General features: G+C 55.4%; 1 protein-coding gene across 1 annotated transcript in view; it reads right to left on the bottom strand.

Annotated features, from left to right (window-relative positions):
* Positions 1–19458, bottom strand: part of MPRIP (myosin phosphatase Rho interacting protein) — a 192493-nt gene that overhangs the window by 53535 nt on the left and 119500 nt on the right. The window contains exons 14-18 of the mRNA XM_023746019.1: positions 16602–16711; positions 12775–13333; positions 10926–11042; positions 4499–8356; positions 723–870 (exon numbers count right to left, since the gene is read on the bottom strand). Coding sequence (XP_023601787.1) covers positions 723–870; positions 4499–8356; positions 10926–11042; positions 12775–13333; positions 16602–16711 — 4792 coding nt within the window. The remainder of the gene's footprint in view (positions 1–722; positions 871–4498; positions 8357–10925; positions 11043–12774; positions 13334–16601; positions 16712–19458) is intronic.

The following is a 19458-nucleotide window of genomic DNA, read 5'->3' as shown; positions in this document are numbered from 1 at the left end:
TGATTTCACTTATATGTGGAATCTAAGTGAACAACAAAACAGAAACACGCTTATACATATAGAGAACAGACTGATGGTTGCCAGATGGGAGGGGGTTCGGGGACAAGGTGAAAAAGGTGAAGGGATTAAGAAGTACTAATTGGTAGTTACAAAATAATCATGGGGATGTAAGGTATAGCATACGGAATATAGTCAATAATATTGTAATTACAGCCCTGGTCGGTTTGGCTCAGTGGATAGAGTGCCGGCCTGCGGACTGAAGGGTCCCAGTTTCAATTCCGGTCAAGGGCATGTACCTTGGTTGGGGGCACATCCCCAGTGGGGAGTGTGCAGGAGGCAGCTGGTCGATGTTTCTTTCTCATCGATGTTTCTAACTCTCTATCCCTCTCCCTTCCTCTCTGTAAGGAATCAATAAAATATATTTTAAAAAAATAATAATATTGTAATTACTACGTGTGGTGCCAGGTGGGGACTGGAAGTATTGGGGGGAACACGTTGTAAAGTGACTGTCTAACCACTATGCTACACAGCTGAAATGAACACAAACTAATATGGAATGTAAACTGCAATTGAAAAATAAAATAAAATATCTTTGGATCAGGAAGCTTAAATCTTAACCCAATGACAGCACGAAGAGCAGTCCTAACTGCGCTGTGCCGCCAGCTCCGGGAGTCTTCCACCTGTCCTGCCCTCCGGCTAACCCACCACCTGCCAGCTCCCACCTGAGATGGTGGCTGCAGTCTCCTCAGCCAGGAGGCGGTCTTTTTCCTCTCGAAGCTTCTCCAGCTCTCGCTGGTGCTGCCTCTGGAGATCTTCGATTTTCTTCTGGTGCGTTTCTTCCATTGCTGCAAACCCTCGTTCGCAGGTGGCCTGCAAGATGCAAAGGAGCTCGATCAATTTGTTTCACCACCTCTAAGTCGGGGGTCCTGTTTGATAAGCCGGCAGCCTGCCTGCTCTCAGGCTTCCTGTTCTAGAGGAATACGCTCTCTGAAGGCGAGCACTGAGCCAGCGGGGCCACCTGACAGCTGTCTGGAGACTCTCACTGATGCTATCAGAGCACTTAGAAAAGGGTGTTTACATCTATAAATTGTCTTATTTCTATGACTGTTCTGAATCCTGTGGAATGAGTTGGTATTGTGGGTGGGAAGAGGCTGCAGTGGAATTCTGGGCCCTGATAGAATTACTGCCAGGTTGGACTGACAAGAGGGAGAGAGGAGAATGAATTTGCAGAGGCTGGCCGTGTCTGATTTGAGTTCATACAGTGAGTAGCACTGTGTCAGTCACAAACTGGGCATTTCACAAATAAGTCATAGTCATGACTTTGTGAGCTGAGGGCTCCATGGGGCTGGCCCTGCACTGACGAGCTAGCCACCCTCACCTGGTCACACCTCTGCAGTGTCCACGAGGGGTTACATTAGGCTACATGCTCTCTTCCCTTCCAGCCTGTCTTCCTTCTATTTCCTTTGAAGGAGTACAGAGGGGCAGTAATTAGTGACTCCACTAACTACACTGGGACACATAACAGAAAAACTGCTCTCCAACTTGTCTACACCTGTTACAGGCTGGGGCAGTTTATTACATGGGCACACAGGAGTGCAGGGGAAGGACACAGGATCCCTAAGAAGGGATCCAACCATCCCACACGCTACACCAGGAAGTCCAGGCCTGGCTTATCAGTTGTTCTTAACAGGGCAGGTGAGCGTGCCCCACAGATGTAAGGAGGTCTGTGTAGCTGTTTTGTGCACGGAGTCACACTTTCTGTCTAAATCCCTTGCAAAATCTGTTTCTGAATAGGGATCAGGCCTTCCAGAGATTTTTAAAAAGTGGAAGAATGTGGCTATGACCATTCCAAATGCAAGTGGAGGCGCTATCTTCCCAAGAAGATACATGGATTTAAGAAAAAACAAAAAACAAACCCACCCAGGTGTCTGAGCCCCCACAGTAACTGTGAGGCTTTCCTGAGGGCCTCAGTTCAGTTTTTCTAAACTCATGATCAGAGTTTGGATTTCACTGCAGCAGATTTGCTGCAAAGGGGATATGGTTTTAACTGTGTTCACCATTAACTGGGCATTACTTTCCCCAGAGTCTCCTTCTGGCAGCCGGTGGTCTCCTTCCACCACCTCACACCAAAGGACGCTGGAGGAACCCTCGAGCTGTGGCTCGGACCCTTGTGTGCTCGGAACCCATCGTCTTCTCTCTCCCGGGTGCTTTGGTTCACATATGGCTTCTCAGTTAACACAGAGCCAGTAGATCTCATAAGTATTAGTTTGATTTGAGTGCTTTAGAATCCTATATAATAAAAGCCTAATATGCTAAGTGTCCGGTCAACCATTCAACCAATCAAAGTGTAATATGCTAATGATATGCTAAGGCCACTCAAAGTTCGCTATGATGTGCACTGACCACCAGGGGGCAGACACTCTGACCGGTAGGTTAGCTTGCTGTTGGGGTCTGGCCAATCAGGACTGAGCAAGTCAGGCTGGACATGCCCTAGAACCCTCCTGCGGTCCCTCTCCAGCTGGCCAACCTCCCAAGTCCCTTCCAGCCCCGATCGTGCACCGGGCCTCTAGTAGCTAAATTATGGTCAAAATTCTTCCTACAGAAACTCTGAGGTGTCTTTAAAGATTGGCTGCTTCCCTGGAGAGCATGTGTTGGTAAAAAAAAAAAAAATCAATAAACATTTTAATTTTTAAGCCAATAATCTCTGGGATCAATGACTACTGTGCAGAATCATGAGGGAAGGCAACAGCCTATGGCTATAGTAGAGTGGCCATCAGGCACAGATCCCAATCTCCTCAACCCGGGCAAAAATCTGCACAAAGTAGTAGCATTAGCCGGGTCCCCAGGAGAGTGCTATTTGGTTGTAATTTCTGTGTGTCTCAAGGTTGTCAATGAGAATACCATGGAGCTATGTCACGCCAAGGGGACACTGAGCCCCAGCACCATCTATGGCCAGTTGTCCACACAAGGCAGTGTTACCCTTCTGATGGCTTGCTAACTGGTGGTACGATGTCACCACTTTGGCCAAAGCCTTATCTACGCCCAGCTGACTACCGTGGGAGCTGGATAGCCTCACCGTGCAGGAGGCTTTGGTGGAGCTGACAGGAAGCAGTTCACTGTGGCTCCTGTGACCCTGAGCTGTGTATGCGCCCAGGCACCTGCTCACAGACCTGCTGGGTGCTGTGAAAAGCTGCGGGGCCCCGTGAGTAGGGAAGGCACTAGGACAGTGCTGGTGCAAATTACTCTGAAAGCCCCACCTGAGCACTGCGATCACAGGCACAGACTGCCACAGGGCACTTCCGGGAAAGAGCCCTGGAAGCTCTCCCGTGATTCACGATGGTTTCCAAATGTTTGACTGACTCAGCACAAGCACAGCGAAGGCGGCCTCTTGGCCTGCGTGCTTGCTGGCCACCACACAGGCTTGCTGGGAGTGGCTGTGCTGTCACAGAGGTAAGAATGTGCTGCCAACACAGAGCACACTTACGCTTTCCTGCCGGACCTGGAGGAGTGCGCTGCTGGGAGCACAGCCGTGGCAGCTTGCTCAGCAGCATTTGCAGCCCGGAGCCAGCTCTGTGCTGCAAGGAAGGGAGTGTCACCTCACCCCGGGCCTGCCAAGACTAAGGGCTTGTGAGGGACGTAGGCATTTGTGGGGTGTAGCTCCAAGGGATGGCAAGCAGCCCAAGAGGATAACGCCGAGAAGCTTAGGGGATATGCTGGCAGCCACATGCATGCACACAGGTGCCTCTGGTTATGAAGGGGATGGGCGAGAAGCTGGACCGCTTCACAGAATCTAATGCCTGTGGGCCTGGAATTGTCACCTTTGAGTGCCAGGGCCTGGGTATTCTGCATAATGAGAAACAGGTTAGGAGTGTGGGAGACAGTGACAAGAAAAGGTTCTTTCTCAAAGCTCCTGAGAAGTACCAGCGCTGAAAGCTGTGCTCCCTAGTCCTTACCTAGGTGCCCACTAAACACCAGTTCCCTACAGAGTTGGGATGGGAGCGTGAGTCTCGGCACTGTCTTGTCAATATTCCTATCTTTCAGGCTCCCCAAACTCTGCTCTCCTACAACAGTTAAGAGACATCCCTCCAAGCGTGCCTCTGGCCCATCTATCCCAGGCTTTTCTTCAGTGTAGTTTGCACCAGCCACAGGTGGGCTGTTGGGGTGGGAAGCAGGCGAGGCGGTGAGGGGCTGTGAGAAGCAGGCGGGAAGGCATGGGAGACTACTCCCTCTCGCCAGTGATCCTGTTCCGCTAGTCCTCTTTCCTGGTGGGGGATGTGGAACAGGATGCTAGACCCTAACCAAGGCCCTGCTCTGAGGCCACGCCATCGTGAGCAAGGAGTTGAGGAAGGAACAAAATGTTGAATAAATTCTGCTTATACAGGAACTCAGGGCCAAGAACTGTCTCCCAGCTCCACCCCGAGAATCCCACACTGACTCTCAACTAGCAGGAGAGTGCCTGCCCCTCGACTGCTTTGCAAATTAAACGATGCTTCGAAACCTTAAGGTTCTCAAAGTCTTTCTGGTACTTCTCTCGCAGCGTGGCCGTGTCACCCTCCAGGTCCTTGTGCTCCAGCTCCTCCCGCATGATGTCCATCTGAGCCTCCAGCTCCTGGATGCGCTCCCTCAGCCCCACCATGGAGTCGGCCTCCCCAGTGGCTACTTGCAGACCATCCCTGGGCTGGCCAGCTGGCCAGATGGAGGAAGGGGGCTGGTGGGGGCTGCTGGCCAGCAAGGCTTCCGGCGGCTGCCCCTGATAGTGGCAGAGGGTCTCCTGCAGGCACTGTAGGTTCTGGGAGTAGTGCTCCTGCAAGGTCCTTAGCTCTTCCTCATGGATGGTCTGTAGCTCTTTGACCTTGAGCTGGAACTTGTCCTCCAGGGTCTGCATCTGCTCCACATGGTGCCTCTCCATGTCCTGCCTGTCTCTGACTGAGGCGTCCAGCTGGCTCAGGACTCGGCTGTGCTCAGCCTGCAATGTATTCTCGGCTCTGTTCAACTGCTCCACCACACACCGGATCTCCTCCTCGTACCTCCCTTGCAGGGCAAACATGTTCTCGTTGTGCTTGCTCTCCACTTCCTCCAGATACCTCTGCTGCTGGTCTAGCTGGGTGACCTGGGCCTTGAGCTCTGCATTTTCCCTTTGAATGATGGCAATCACTTCCAGGTACTCACTCTTCTGCTTCCGGAGAAGTTCCTTGTACTCCTCCCTCAGGGCTCCGACAGCTTGCTCGTGCTCCTGGCAGGAGGCCCCCCTGCTCTGCCAGGACTCCTTGTAGCACTGAAGCTCTTTTTCATACTCCAGCCGAATTTTGCAGGCTGCATAACACACCTGAGCCTGAATAATTGCATCTTTAACTAATAATGAAGAATACTGACCAAGGCCTCCCAAATAAGTGTTACAGGAGAGATTCCGGGACACCTGAAGAAGCTTCTGACAATCTCTTATGGATCCCACAGGGGGAAGAGAAGTTAAAGAGGCAGATATCTCTCCTAAGAGGCGGGCTTTATCTTTAAGCTGCAGGGCGAGTTCTTCCTGAATCCCAACGATGGCCCCAGAGTTCTGGTCGGAGAAGTGGAAGGGCTCCTGGAAGCCAGCTGTGTCTTGATGACTCAGTTCTTCTCTTAATGGGCTCAAGTCCCAGGGAGCCTGGACACCTTCTGCAGTGCCTGCTGGGAGCTTGAGGGCCTCTGCGACCTGCTGCATCACCCTCTCAAAGTCAGGGGTTCGGTATGCTCCCAGGATTTCTTCCAGTGCATGCTTATGCTGCCGCAGGGCTGCCTGGGTCCCCCGGAGAGTCTCCCGAATGCTCTGCAACCGACGCTGGAATGACTCCCTCACTGACTGCACAGCAAAGCTAAGCTCCGCCCTGACCCACGTGGCGTCTGCCAGGGTGGGGACCAGGGCTGGTGGGATGCTCTGCTGCCCACCTCCTGATGCACTGGCTGCCTCTCCCCCCACTGTCCCCAGGTGCTTACTCAGGGACTCAACCTGGCTCCAGAATTCACCATCCACCAGCACCTTCTTAGCCCAGGTGTCTGCTGGGGCCCCCAGACAGACTGCACTCCCAGACTCCAGGGGCAACTTTCCTGACTGAGAAACCTCATCGAGAACGTGCGAGATATCTGACGTTGTGTTTTTTAAAGAGTCTGCTATGTGGTTTATCAGAGAGGCTTCCAGAGCTATTTGATCAGCAAGAAGCTTCAGCTGCTCCTGCTCGGTCAGCTCCGGCTGCGGAGATGGCTGCTGCAGAGTCTCCTTCCCTCTCTCCAGGAAGCTCTCTTCTTCCAGCGGAGTTTGGGACCCGCTGTCTGCAGGGGCTGGCCAGTGACGCAGAGCTTGGATGGCGCTTACTAGCACGCTCTCCACGCTGGCCAGGGGGCCTGCTCCTGCCCCCGGGGCTTCCTCCTGGCCAGACCTTGGCAGAGACCGTAGCTGTTCTCGGCAATTTTCTAAGCAAGCAAGGGCCTGCGTGTTTTTTACCTGGAAATTGCCAAGCTTCCCTACGTGATTTTCAATGATCTTCGCCCTGGCCTGTTTCTCCTGCTCCAACTGGGAGGCCAGCGTGCCAACCTGGAGCAGGCTGGCGCGGAGCTGCTCGCGGAGCCGGGCCTCAGTGCCAGCCCACTGGTGGTGCAGTGTGAGCAGGGCCTCCTGGCTCTGGCCCTGCTGGCTCTCCAGCTTCACCGTCACATCTTTGAGCTTCTCTTCTGTGATGTAGAGCTTGGTCTCCAGGGAGTGTATTATGGAGAGGTAGGTATCAGAGTCGCTGGTTGCAGGGACAGAGCTGAGGGTGGCCTCTGACGACATGCTCTCCTCGGAGGGTGACCGGTCCTGACTGGTGTCGGAAGACGTGCTGCTGGTCCAGGTCTTCTCGGACCCATCGGGGTGGGTGTATTTCTGGCACTGGATCGTGGAGAACCGGATTCTTTGCCTATTAATGCCGGGTACACACTGCTCACATTTTGCTGTGTTCCGCGAGTGCCCCTCCTTCTCAGGCACTTCTGACTTTGGGGGCATCATGCTCACTTCTCTCGTGGGGCTGCTGTGCCCATGTTTCTCCTTAAGGGCAGCTCCTGGGTCCTCATCCTCAAGCCTCAAGTGTGGGCAGCCTGGGGATGTGCCTGAGGCTGGGAGCTGCAGGCCCGAAAGCGCAAAGCCATCCTCTGCTTCTCCCAGGGAGCTCTGCGGCTCCTCCACTTCCTCTGAAGATGCCTTGGTAAATTTCCTTAAAATCTCTTCCTTTGTCTGGAGCTTCATTTCTGTTTCCTCTAAGCTGCTCCCCAAGGCAACCATTTTAACCAAAGCCTCATTGAGGGCCTGATCTTTCTTTTCCAGAACTTTCTCATGCACGTCCTTGATGTGCCTCAGCTCCTCCTCCCTCTCTCTCAGCAGGGTGTGCATGCCCTGGAGCTGGCTGGCCACCCTCTGGTAGGCATGCTCCAGGCTCTGGTAGTCGGCCTCTCTGCCCTGCAGCTTCTGCTGAAGCTCCGCAACATCCCCATCAGACAGGGCGACACGCTCCGTCAGCTCCTGGAACCGCTGCCGGACCAGGTCCCGCTCATCCCTGAGGCTCTGGACGTGCTGGGCCAGCGTCTGGAGGCTGGCCTCCTTCACCTGCAGCTGCTCCTCCAGCTGGCGCACCGCCTGGCTGCCCTCAGACCTGGCGCTTAACTTTTCCCTCTGGAGGGCCTCCACCTGCTGCTCATGGTCCTGGAGCTGGTCCTCGTAGGCACTGGCCTTGTCCTCCACCTCCTTCAGGTTCTGCAGCAATGCCTGCTTTTCCTTCTCACAGCTCTCCAGCAGCAGCTCGTAGTTCCTCTGCAGCTTCTCCTCCATCAGCCGCTGAGCCTGCTCGCTAGCACTGAGCTGCTGGCTGAGGTCTGCGATGCGCTCCTGCAGCCTTTGCACCTCCTTCTGCCGGTCTCTCTGCAGCGCCTGCTGCGTCTCCAGGTCCCGCAGCTCCCGCGTCTTCTCCAGCAGCAGGGCCTCTGCGCTCTTGAGCTTCTGCTCGCTAGCCTGAAGCTGACCGCTCAGCATGGCCTTGCTGTGCTGCCACTCCTCCAAGTGCTCACGGGCCTTGTCCTTCTCCAGTTTCAGGTCCCCCTTGAGCTGGGCCAGTGCCTGTTCCTTGAAGGTGAGCTCGGCGGCAGCGGTGCTGAGCCTCGCCTGGAGGCTGCGGATTTCGGCCTCATGGTGCCGGACTGCATCCTCAGCCTCCCCGTAGCTGCACTTCAGGGCCTGGGTCTGCTGTGTAGTCAGCCCCTGGCGCCGGCACTGGACCTCCAGCTCTCTTTGTAGATCTTGATTGACTCTGTGGAGCCTCTGCCAGGCACCAGATGGGGAGGTGGCCACTTCAGTCTTAAAAAAACCGATTAAACACTGGTTAGTAACACTCGGGCTTCCTAGTTCTGAGTGTCACACCTCTGGCCAGGGTCAGTCACAGAAAAGCTCCTTGGTGGGTTTGCCTTTTATCCTTTGCACAATTTTTTTCATTAAATAAGCAATCCAACAAATCATCTTAATTATTTTGATAAGTGCTGCTTCCAGGTAAACAGAAAACATGGATAACAACATCAAAACAACTCTAACCGAATGGCTTCTAGGAGAAGCAAACCAAACACAACTGAATGATGGAACATACGGGTAAGCAAAACAGAGACTGAAGACGAGACGGGTGGGAGGAGGGGGAGCAGAGCATGGCATCTGTTTGTTTTACAAAACAAAAGGTACACAGCTCTAGACAATAAACCTTGGAAAAGCACAGGGTGAGGGTGCGGGAGAGGCCCCTTCCTTCTAGGACAGGAGAGAAGGAAGGAGGCAGCAGGTGACACCGAGCACTTTCCTTTCGGAAGTGGAGCTCGTCCTCAGTGACAGGAGGAACAAGTCTCTACCTGTAAGAAGACAAAACGAGGGGAAGCGAAACCCATGGAGTAAGATATGATACCAACAAAACACACCTTCATGGAAGTCAAAATAAGTGACGCAGCACAAAACAAAACAGAACACAAATGGAACAAACTCCCCAAACAGAAAGGCATGCAGGACAGACAGACTAATAATCAGGGGAAACATGAACAGACGTGAGAACAGCCCAGCCTGAGAACCTGACCTGCCTGTGGCCCCTTTCAGTCGGCGGGGAAGCCACAGATGTGACACTCAGTTCCGTTATTGGTTATACTCCACAGCAAGTCCAAACCATGCAAGCTCCTCCTCCCAGAACAAGCAGCGCAGCGCCCATCCCAGGCAAACTCCTTCTGACCCTCAATCCCTAAGGCCCTGTTCTTTCCCAAAGCACAAAGGGAGGGTAAGAGCAACCTGCTATGAGACTTTGTGGGAAGGTATTCAGAAGCCAGCTCTGCCCAGTGCCGACTGACAGGGACTTGGGTGCAGGCTCATGCAATCATCCAAGTTAGACACAGAGGTAGGTTCTTAGGTTAGCAATGTGCACAACCTGCTGCTACTATCTTTACCGCCTGATGAAGTAAAGGGAATCTGTGTAGGATAGGGGCCCGACCCAGGTTTAAAAAGATGCTCTCCAAATCTGGAGGTTCTGCATGAATGATCAGAATGCCCTGAGTGCGCTGTGCACAAAAGAAGAACGCCCACCATCACCAACTCCTGGTGCCCGAGAGTCTGAACTGGGCACAGCAATAAGTACAGCTGAAAGGGCTGGGGAGGAGGGTGCAGGGCACACAGGGCGCCCAGGGCCACAGCTAAAGCTGAGGGAAAGGAGAAATGAGAGGAAGAGAAGGCAGAGGGAACATGCAACCACGGCAGTACGGACAGAGGCAGGAAGGCAGGCTCTGCCCAGAAGGTTCACGTGCTGCCCTGGAGGACCGGGACTGAGGCGGGCAAGGCATGGTGATCTGGAAATGTTGGCACAGTCACTGAGAGCTGGAAGGGCCTCGGGGACAAGGTCTACGTCCACACAGCAGAGGCTAGTGTGGTGGGGAGGGGACACTGGCATCTGCTGGTCAGTGTCAGGGCCTGCGCTTGCAGCCAGTCCTTGGCCTTGGCAGACAGCCCATTCCGTTGCCCATTTTGCGTTTCCCAGTCCTCATTTGTCAGTCGTCTCTCCCCACCAGCACATCACTCCGGGGGGCAGGGAGTATGTTGTTTTGTGCCCCAGACCAGAACAGGGCCTCTCGACAGAGCACACACCAGCCCACCCTGCCCAGCTGACCTACCTACTGCCAAGTGAGGCACCCTCAGTAGTGCCCGCTGCTCTCTGTGACTCTGCCTGCTGACCAGGGCTGTGGCCCAGAGACCTCTGGTCCTGGACACTGGGTGTGGGCTCTCAGCTTAGGACCCAAGCTCGGGGCCTCCTCTCCCCTTCTAGCCTGGCGGTGTGGGCTGGCTCAGGGCTGGGTGGCCGTGTTTCCCCCTGAAACTTCAGTCTAGGTAGGAAGAAAGGAATGGGTCCACTGGGCGAGGGGTAATAGCCCAGGTCTGCCTGTAGATGTGGTACAAAGGCAGGACAGGTGATCCAGAGCTAGCTCTGCCACTAACTTGGTCTTAATGAGGCACTTGGTGGCTATGTCACACAATTTCTTCAATCTGTAATCAAAACAGGCCAAATACTGCTATTGCAAAAACTATTAGAAATGACATGCAAATATATAGTATTTATAACAAATATACTGGATTACTTTGAGAGCCCAAAGGAAAAACCACCAAAACTATTTTATTAAAAAAACAAAGAAAAAACCTTAGACACAGAAGTTTCAGGCAGATTCTCCAAAATGTAATACCAGGAGGGAAATACACATGGCCCAGTGCACTAGAGCCGCGGTCCCGTGGCAGAGCAGCCGAGGCGGCACTGGGAGGGCTGCCCTGCTCAGGCCGGTGTGCGCATTTCTAGCCTGCCAGGGCCCTTGCACTCAAGTTCCCAAGAGCATCTTGAGCGCCCGCAGCCCCTCAGCCCTACCTGCAGCACATAGCCCTCCCGGGCACTCTGCTCCCGGCCCAGAGCCACCCTCAGCTGGTCCTGAAGGAGCCGGTTCTGCTCCAAAAGGTCTGAGGCCTCCTTCTGGCTCTGCTCCAACTGTTGACAAAAAGACACACATTTTAAAGCAAAATGATGGTAACAAACCATCAGCAGCACAGTAGAGGCCCCGGGGGCATTTCTGACAACAGCTGAGCTGGCACACGGACTCCTCCCTGGCCCTCCACGTGCCCATAGGTCAGGGATAAGCTGATCTGCCCTAAACTGCAGCATCTGAAACTGAAGGCTCCTGCTCAGACCGTAAATACACATACATAACACGGCAGACGGGCCACCATGAATGCCCACATAACATCCACCCCTGCTCAAGGTCCCCATTTGCAGACCCAGCAGGAAATGTGGCTCTGTGCCTGCACTAGGAGGCACCGCCCTCGTCCTTTCTGTTTCCTCAGCATGGCCACAGCCTGGCTGGCTGCCCTGGGGGGCGAGCCCTACTCCAGCCCCTGCCTTGGCTTCCACTGCAAGTCCCACTTTTATCCAATGGACCCTACATAACCTCCTGTTTGCGAAGAGGGTCCCATGAGATGTGGAAGGCAAGCAAGCTACTTCAAACTCTTCTTGCTTTCAGTGGCTTTGAATTCAGTCATCCATCCAGTCACTTCTTCCCCAAATATTCCCTAGGAGCCTAACTGGGTGCTGGGCCATGTGGGCCACTCTGCCTGCCCTGCCCCCGAGGCTGTGGAGCTGGGAGACAGGCAGGGTGCTGCCGGGCTATGTGAGAGGCATTGACGTTCTCCCTTGACGTTCAGACATTGCTGTTTAAAACAAGCTTACAGTCCCACGTGGGGCCTATTTTAGCTTATAGCAATCTGAGTTTGATCTGTTATTTATTGCATCTTGCCTTTATTATCCTATTAATAGGCATAGAAAATGGAAATAAACTCAAAGTGTTCATGATAGTGATAAACGTCAGCCTCGTGAATTTAATAGACTAGGAAAAATAAGGAAAGTGAAGGTAGGCCAAAGTGACAAATCTGTAACTGTAATTAGCTACTTCTGTAAAAGAACACATTTGAAACATGATACTGTAAGGCTGTACCTCCTTGGTCAGGAACTTCCTGTTCAGATTTATAAATCCACTGCAGAAGTTCCCCAGATCTGATTTCTGGACACATGTTCATGAAGAAACGTATTATGCTGCAAATGCAGGGCTGGCACTCATCCTGTACCTGGGTGCCCAGAGGGACCTGCTCTGCAAAGTCTCCACAGTGCAGTCCTTGCCGAATGAGTGCACGGCTCACCCAGGCACCCACCTGCCTCCTGTGGTGGCCTGCACCTCCTCAGGTCCCCGGCAGTCACCAGGCTGCTGGGCAGCAGTGGGACTCTTCTCTGCCTCCAGCTTTGGCCTGCTCCACCCAGGGTCGCCTAGTGCAGATCAAACCTAACTCTGCTTATGTTCCTCTCCCCTGAAGATCTCGAGTTCATGCTGGAAACAGGGCCCTGAAACCCTACCAGCCTCTTCTCTGGCCAGTCTGACTCTAATGGCAGTGCCCCTGCCACATGGCAAACTACTCTGTCCTAGAAAGGGCTGGTGCCCCCGCCACCCTGCATGAGCCTGCACTCCCTGTACCTCTCGGTGACTACCCTGGACTCTAAGAACCTGTCCATCCATGGGTCTATCTTCCTGAACGGTCTGCAAGCCCTGGAGGGGAGACCACATCTCCCTCGGTCATGCAGCTGAACCACTCAGGCTGCTGCTGGGCACAGGGGTGGGTGCTCAGGAAGGGGCGCTGTGTGGAACCCGCCCACCTGTGGCCGCCCTGGTCGTTACCTCCTTCTCCAGCAGGGAGGTCAGCTCATGAGTAGAGAGCCGGTCACTTCTGTCCTCAGAGGACAGGTGCAGAGGGGCAATGGGCACCTGCTTTTCTTCCCGGAGAGGGGTGGTCTCCACCTGATGCCACCGCTGCTCGATCTCCACATGGACATTCTGTGTCTTGAGGTCGGGGGCCACAGGTAGCCCCGGGCTCCGATCCACCTCCATCCGCAAGGACGTGTCATCAGTGGCTGGCCCGTCCACTGTGTCGAGCATCCCGAAGCGCTTACGGCGCTCTTCCCGCCTGCGCGCCCGCTCCCGCTCCAGCTCCCCCGGCCCGGCCTCGGAGAGACTGCTGGGCAGCCCTGCACCTGCCCTCTCCTGAGCTAGGGCCTGCTGCAGGGGGCGGAACTCAGCCCAGTCGAAGGTCTTGGAGCGCCCCTCCCGCCTGCGCTCGCGAGCTCGGCTCCTCTTCGGCTCAGGGTCTGGCTCCCTGGGCTCCACCTCCGGCTTCTCACTTGGCCTTGGGCAGGTCTCAAAGGAGGAGCTGATGCGGCTTTTCTCCTCCGGCAAGGAGCTGGGCAGGGGGCAAACAGCCTGTCAGGGGTGGCTCCCGTGGGGCCCCAGCAGAGGCCCGCTCCACGCCCCCACATGACCTTTCCACCTCTGCGGCAGCTCCCTCGGGGAGCAGAGAAAGCAGAGTCCTCATTTCCTCGCAGGGAACCCAGACTGAGTTCTGAGTGGGGATGGGAGAGAAGCCACCTCAGCAGCCTAGAGGAGTCCAGCAGGAGGGTACTTTGAGGCCCAACTGAGGAGATGCTGGGGGAGCACCTGGGATGACGAAGCTCGGAGCACTGCCCTGCTTAGAGCCAAGGCTGCGAACCCTCCTGCTGCGCCAGGCACAGCCGCTGTCCAAACCCTTCCGCAGGGAGGCCGCCCCTGTGGCATGCATGCAGTGGGTAGTGGGGACAGAAGGAAGGAGACCCGCTGTGTCCCTTGAAGGGATCAAGCGTTTTCTATAAGCAGGGAAGCAACATGGTCAGGTCTGTGCCTCAGGAACCCCCGTGGCTGGTATGACAGATGAGCCAGTGACAGGCCCGAAAGGACCTGCGGACACACCAGATAGATGTCCCAGGTGCACCAACTCCCCACCCCATGCAGTGGCCCACTCAAGGGCACTTCTGCATGCCCAGCAGCGAGTCCAGGCCTTTTCCCAATTTGCCCCAAAGCAAAGATTCCTAAAGAGGAATAAACCTCCCGGGTAGGAGAGGCATCAGTCACAGCAGGTTGAGGCCGGCTCTCCAGGCTCTTTGGATGAAACCCCGAGATCCGCAGCCTGGACAGGGGTCAGGGAGCAAAAAGCACATAGGAAGCCACCTGGGCCTGCGAGGGCCAGTGGGGGGCTCTAGGGAACACCTGAGGGTAAATGGGACCAAAGAGAAAGGACCCAGTGAAAGAGGCTCCCAGGAAGAGAAGGGCCACCACCACCCCCTGGGCCACCTGTCCCGGCAGCTAACGAGGGAAAAACAAAGTGCTTCGAAGCGGCAGGACCTGCAAGCTTCCCGTTGAACACCAAAGCGCCCCGGAAGGAAAGTTCTCCAGCACAGACCTTCTGACGCCCTGAGCTGAGGGGAGCAGGCGTGCAGGACGTTAGGGTGACGTGGAACTCTGGAAGCAGCAGCCACGCCAGGACCGCCAGTCTCTCCAACAGAGGAAGCCCCCAGGCAGGAAGCCCCACAACTCCTCCAGACACAGGAGCCTACCCGCCAGCACCTCTCACGTTTGTATCTGTTTCTAATACATCCTTGGGACTTAGCCTGGTAGCACTGAAAATCCTTACTTTCCTCAAACGATAGAAGCCCACATCAAATAAGCGCAAAGGCTGAAAACAAATCGGGGGGACAAAGTACTCCACTCATGCGAAAGTAAACCCTAGCCAGAGACAAAACGCCTGGTCCCTGGGCACCCAGCCCCGCAGGACGCCGAGCCGGTGTGGGAGAGAAACGTGCAATGACAGGTTCTCAGTGCCAGCCTAGGAGATGCACTCTTTTTCAATCCTCACCCGAGGATATGTCTTTGTTGATATTTTAGAGAGAGAGGAGGGGGGAGGAACATCGATATGAGAGAGAAACGTCCATCTGTTGCTTCCGTACACACCCTGATGGGGGATTGAACAGCAACCTAGGCATGTGCCCTGACCGGGAACCAAACCTGCACCCTTTTGGTGCATAGGACAACGCTCCAACCAACTGAGCCACCCGGCCCTGCCTGAGATCCCAAAGCTGACATCCCAGCCAGACCCTCAGTCTGAGGCATAGGGGCAGGCCCCAGTTGAGCACCAGGGCTGGCTGGGACAGGGTGAGCAGGTGAGTGCCTGTGGCTGTGAGAGGCCCTGACCTGAGGCCACCGGCCCTTGGAGGCCACGCAGCAGCCTCCAAGGGGAGGGAGCTAGATGGAGCCAGGTGCCTCTCTTGCTTTGCTCTGGGCATCCTCGAGGGGTCAGTGTTGGCCTCTGCTCCTCAGCGGGAGAGAGCTGGGGCAGCTGCAGAGCTGCCATGGGCGCAGCCACAAGGGCGGAGTGCCTCCTGCAGGTCTGCACACAGCATGTGCTCGCAGCACAGGACACCGACAGCCTGTCCCACTCACCATCTCCTGGCCTTACCAACTCAGGAACAACAGACTATCCTGTTGTTTAATAAATAAGTGAACAAACAATACCAACAAATATGGGAAAGAACTAAAGAAAAAAGTTACTTTGGGTTCCTTTCCTTTCTTCTGGTTCAAAGAGGTACAGTGTCTTTAAAAAAAAAATTTGGGCCCTAACTGGTTTGGCTCATTGGATAGAGAGTTGGCCTGCAGACTGAAAGGTCCCAGGTTCGATTCCAGTCAAGGGCATGTACCTTCGTTGCGGGCACATCCCCAGTAGGGAGTGTGCAGAAGGCAGCTGATCGATGTTTCTAACTCTCTATCCTTCTCCCTTCCTCTCTGTAAAAAATCAATAATATATATATATAAAAAAAGACTTCGCTTAAAAAAAAAAAAATTTGGCATGGCCATAGCTGCCCCAGCCACCAGAGGGCACACTGCAGGCACCAGGGTCACAGAACGTGACCTCCGATGCAAGAAATATACTTGAGGAGTCATTCAAACTGTCTGAGAAGTGTCAGTGACAGGTTCTCAGACAGGCGTAGGCTCTGAAGCCTGAGGCGAGGGCAGCAAAGTGTGGGGCATCACAGGGCCAGCTCCACACACTGGAGCCATGTCCTTTTTCTTTTAAAATGAAAACCAGCAAGTTTCTAACCTTCAGGGTTGGAGGAGGAAGGCACACAGTGAATCAGGAGATACATGAACCAAAGAGTGTTATGGGGATGAACAGTTTCCAACTTAGGCTCCAGCACCGAGAATTTCAGAGAATTTTTCCTGGTTGCAGGCCTCCACCCCCCCACACACACACACAATGCGCGCGCACGTGTGCGTGTGCGTGTGTGTGTGTGTGTGTGTGTGTGAGAGAGAGAGAGAGTAAATGCTGTGGTGTCTTATGAATGCAGCCTCCAGGGCTGCCCTCCCCCAGCGGAGCACAGTGCCAGTTCCAGGCCCACACCAGAGGGGATTAGTCCACCAAGCTCAGTTCTGACAGTGGCACAGATGATACTTATGTGGCTCTAATGCAAGAAATACTTAGAGGAGGAAAAGGTAACCCTACACAGAAAAACCAGGAGCCAGAAAGAGGAGAGCAGGGCCAGCCAGTGTGGGGCAGAGGCGGCAAGGAAGAAGGCCGCACTGGTCTCCAGCTCAGGTCCCGGGAAGCGCCAACCCCTGAGGAAGGTGGCTCCCCCAGACTTTACCTTGTCACATCTGGGGCAGAGGTCGGATGGACGTGCTTCATGATGGTCTGGATCCAGTTCCGCCGGATTCCCGACGTCATAGCCGAGAGGGTGAACTCGCCCTCCTTCGTCTACACAAAGGACAAGGCAGTATCAGGGACCATGGTCCGCCCGCCCACACTCAGAGGTCAGTCCTGCAGGGAGGATGTGGCCAGGCGGCCATCTTAGGAGCACCATGCACAGCCACTGGGAGAAATGAGTCCTGAGAGCAGAGGAAACAGCATCATGCTTTCCTGGGAATGGCTGTCGCCGGGACCTCCCTCTGTGGGACTCAGCGGGCATGTCTGGCACTGGGGGACTCGCCTGCTCTTCAAGAAACTCTCAGGCTGCAGGGAGAGTGAGCACGTGGGGAGCAGTGGGAGAGGCCCACCGCACAGGGGCTGAGCTGGACCATGAGGGTGAGGAGGGTGGCAAGCGGATGGGGAAGAGGCGCACGTCCCGGGCAGGGGCCACAGTAAGAGCCCAGGCCTGGTGCCCTGCAGCCAGGCTCATCGGGCACAGGCAGGCAGGCGGGGACAGCAGGCGTGAGGCCGGGCAGGAGGCGTGGTCATGATGGAGCTGTGTCTCTCAGACTAAGAGGCAGGGAGGCCTGCTGGCGGTTAGGGCAGGTGTCCAGGGAATTAGAATTCAGGTGGTGACAGAGGTGACAGAGAAGAGGGGAGGGAGCACTTCTGGGACAACCCCTCGGCCCCCGACCTGGATGAGCTGATGGGTCATTAGTCAAGACAGGGGAGCCCTCCTGTAGTGGGGAGCTGTGCAGGCCGCAGGGGAGGGAAGCCAGATAGAGGAGCAGAGAAGCAGCACGCCAGCGAGGGGGGAGTGCCTCTGGGGCAGGTCCCTCCAGAGAAGGCACGATGGGAACCCAGGTGGTGGCGCATGGAGCCCACTGCCCTGCTCCTGCAGCCACAGGCTCCTGTCTCACAGGAGGGGGGTGCGGTCCTGTTCTTTAAGCTGCACAGGCTACTCGGAAACAAACCCACGAGAGGTTAGCAAATCAGCTGATGGGAAGATGAAACCACCAAGATGGTGTGGGTTGGTACTGGCGTGGCCATGGACCAAAGCTCAAGACCACGTGCCAGCCTGGAGAGCTGCAAAGTACAGCTTGGACTTGACCTCAGCCTCCAGCTCAGCCCCCAGTCAGAGACAACCCACAACTCCTCGTTCCTTTGGTTCCCCTTGCTGTGCTCTGAAGGTGGGGCCATGGCCTTCACGCAATCCGAGTGCTGCCTCCCTAGGCCCTGGCCCTGCGTGTCCCGGGGGTCGGCTCACACTTGTCCTGGGGTCCTCTGCCGCCTCCCGCTCCTAGGTCTGGTGTCTCTGCAGGCTGGTCTCGGCCATCTCCACATTCTGCCCCAGGACCTCATCTCCCACCCCCGGGCGGCTCTTTCCCAACCGTGGGCCCACACCTGGCTGCCTGTCTAATGTCCTTAGAGACTAGCCCATCACAGCCAGAATTCCAGAGGCTCTACTCCTTTTGTGAAGTCACCTCTGCTGCCCAACTTCTGCACAAGGCTTGCCATGCTCTGGGCACCCGACCTCACGCCTGCCTCCTTCCTCACCTGCCCACAACCACAGCCCATGGGTACCTCCTCCAGTGCCTCTCAACCACTTCTCTCTTTTCTGCCCACCACTGTGCCTGCTTGGTCTCCCGCCTCTACCTTCCCCTCCTTTAACCACTCGCATGTCCTGCTGGCTGTGTCTTCCTACACGAGGTAATGGTTCCAGTACCTTCCACAACAGCAGGACAAGGCTGATTTCTATCCCGGCACTGGGGCTCCCACGGTGCCCCCTGCCCAGCTTCTGCACTTAGCTCCCTTGTAGGTGCCACTAGTTCTGGTGGCTGCGCCAGGGGCCCTGCACACTCATTCCTCATCCTTACCTCTCAAGATCCTGAAACTCCCCAGTGACCCGAGCGGAGAGCCTCCAGGACCTGCCCTCCATGCTGAAAGTGACCTCTCGTGACCTAGACCCTCAGCCACGGGCCCAGGGAAAAGCATCAGAGCCTGGGTAAGCTCCCATCCAGGGGAAGGGAAAGGCGCCAGACTGACGGGAGAGCAAACCGCGTGGCTCGGGCCCTCGATGATGAAGTTGTAACTTGCTCAGTGAGGGGAGCTGACTTAAGTGGCAAGCCACCCTGCCCCGAGAAACCTGCTCTTTAAGATGGGGAGGGATGGGTTAGGGGGGGGCCCAGCATGGCGCCTAGAAAGCCAGAAGTCACCACTGCCACCAACACCGCCTGAAGACAAGAAGCTCAGACTTAGCTCGCTGAGCATGTCTGCTCCTCCTGCAGGGACAGGGGCAGAAGGGCATCAGAATGGGGTGGCTAAGACCCTGAAATCCACAACCTCATGTCCTGGCCCTCATGCCAGGCCACCTGTGCAACTCCCAGCTATGCCGTGGCACTCACAGGGGAGAAATGCCATGACCAGCGGCCCAGTGGGCTGCGGGCGGGATTTCTCCTTATAATGCACACACTGGCCTTTGGGTCCTGACCCCAGTCTCTTTTAAGTTTGGTTAATATGACTCAGTCTCAACGTGCTTGATCCACTCTGAGTCCAATGGTACAACTGAGTGTTTACACCCAACCACCTGAAGGTAAGACCCCGTAAAAGTTCCAGGTCCTGTGAGGCACAGAGCCGGGGCCAGCCTGGCGGTGCAGCTGTCGGGCTGTCTGTTCGGTCACGGGCTCTGGCACCAAGTGGCCCTGGCTCCTGGGAAGCAACCTGGGAGCCTGTAATTCAGGGCGGAGCAGGCTACGCTATAAAGACCAGCCATCAGTGAGGCTGGGCTAGGGGCCAGGTGAAACCAGCTGACCTCT

This window comes from Myotis lucifugus, unplaced genomic scaffold (genome assembly GCF_000147115.1).
Source record: "Myotis lucifugus unplaced genomic scaffold, Myoluc2.0 scaffold_616, whole genome shotgun sequence".
Lineage (NCBI taxonomy): Eukaryota > Metazoa > Chordata > Mammalia > Chiroptera > Vespertilionidae > Myotis > Myotis lucifugus.
The sequence above is the reverse complement of the archived record's forward strand: the minus strand, read 5'-3'. Positions and strand labels throughout refer to the sequence as shown.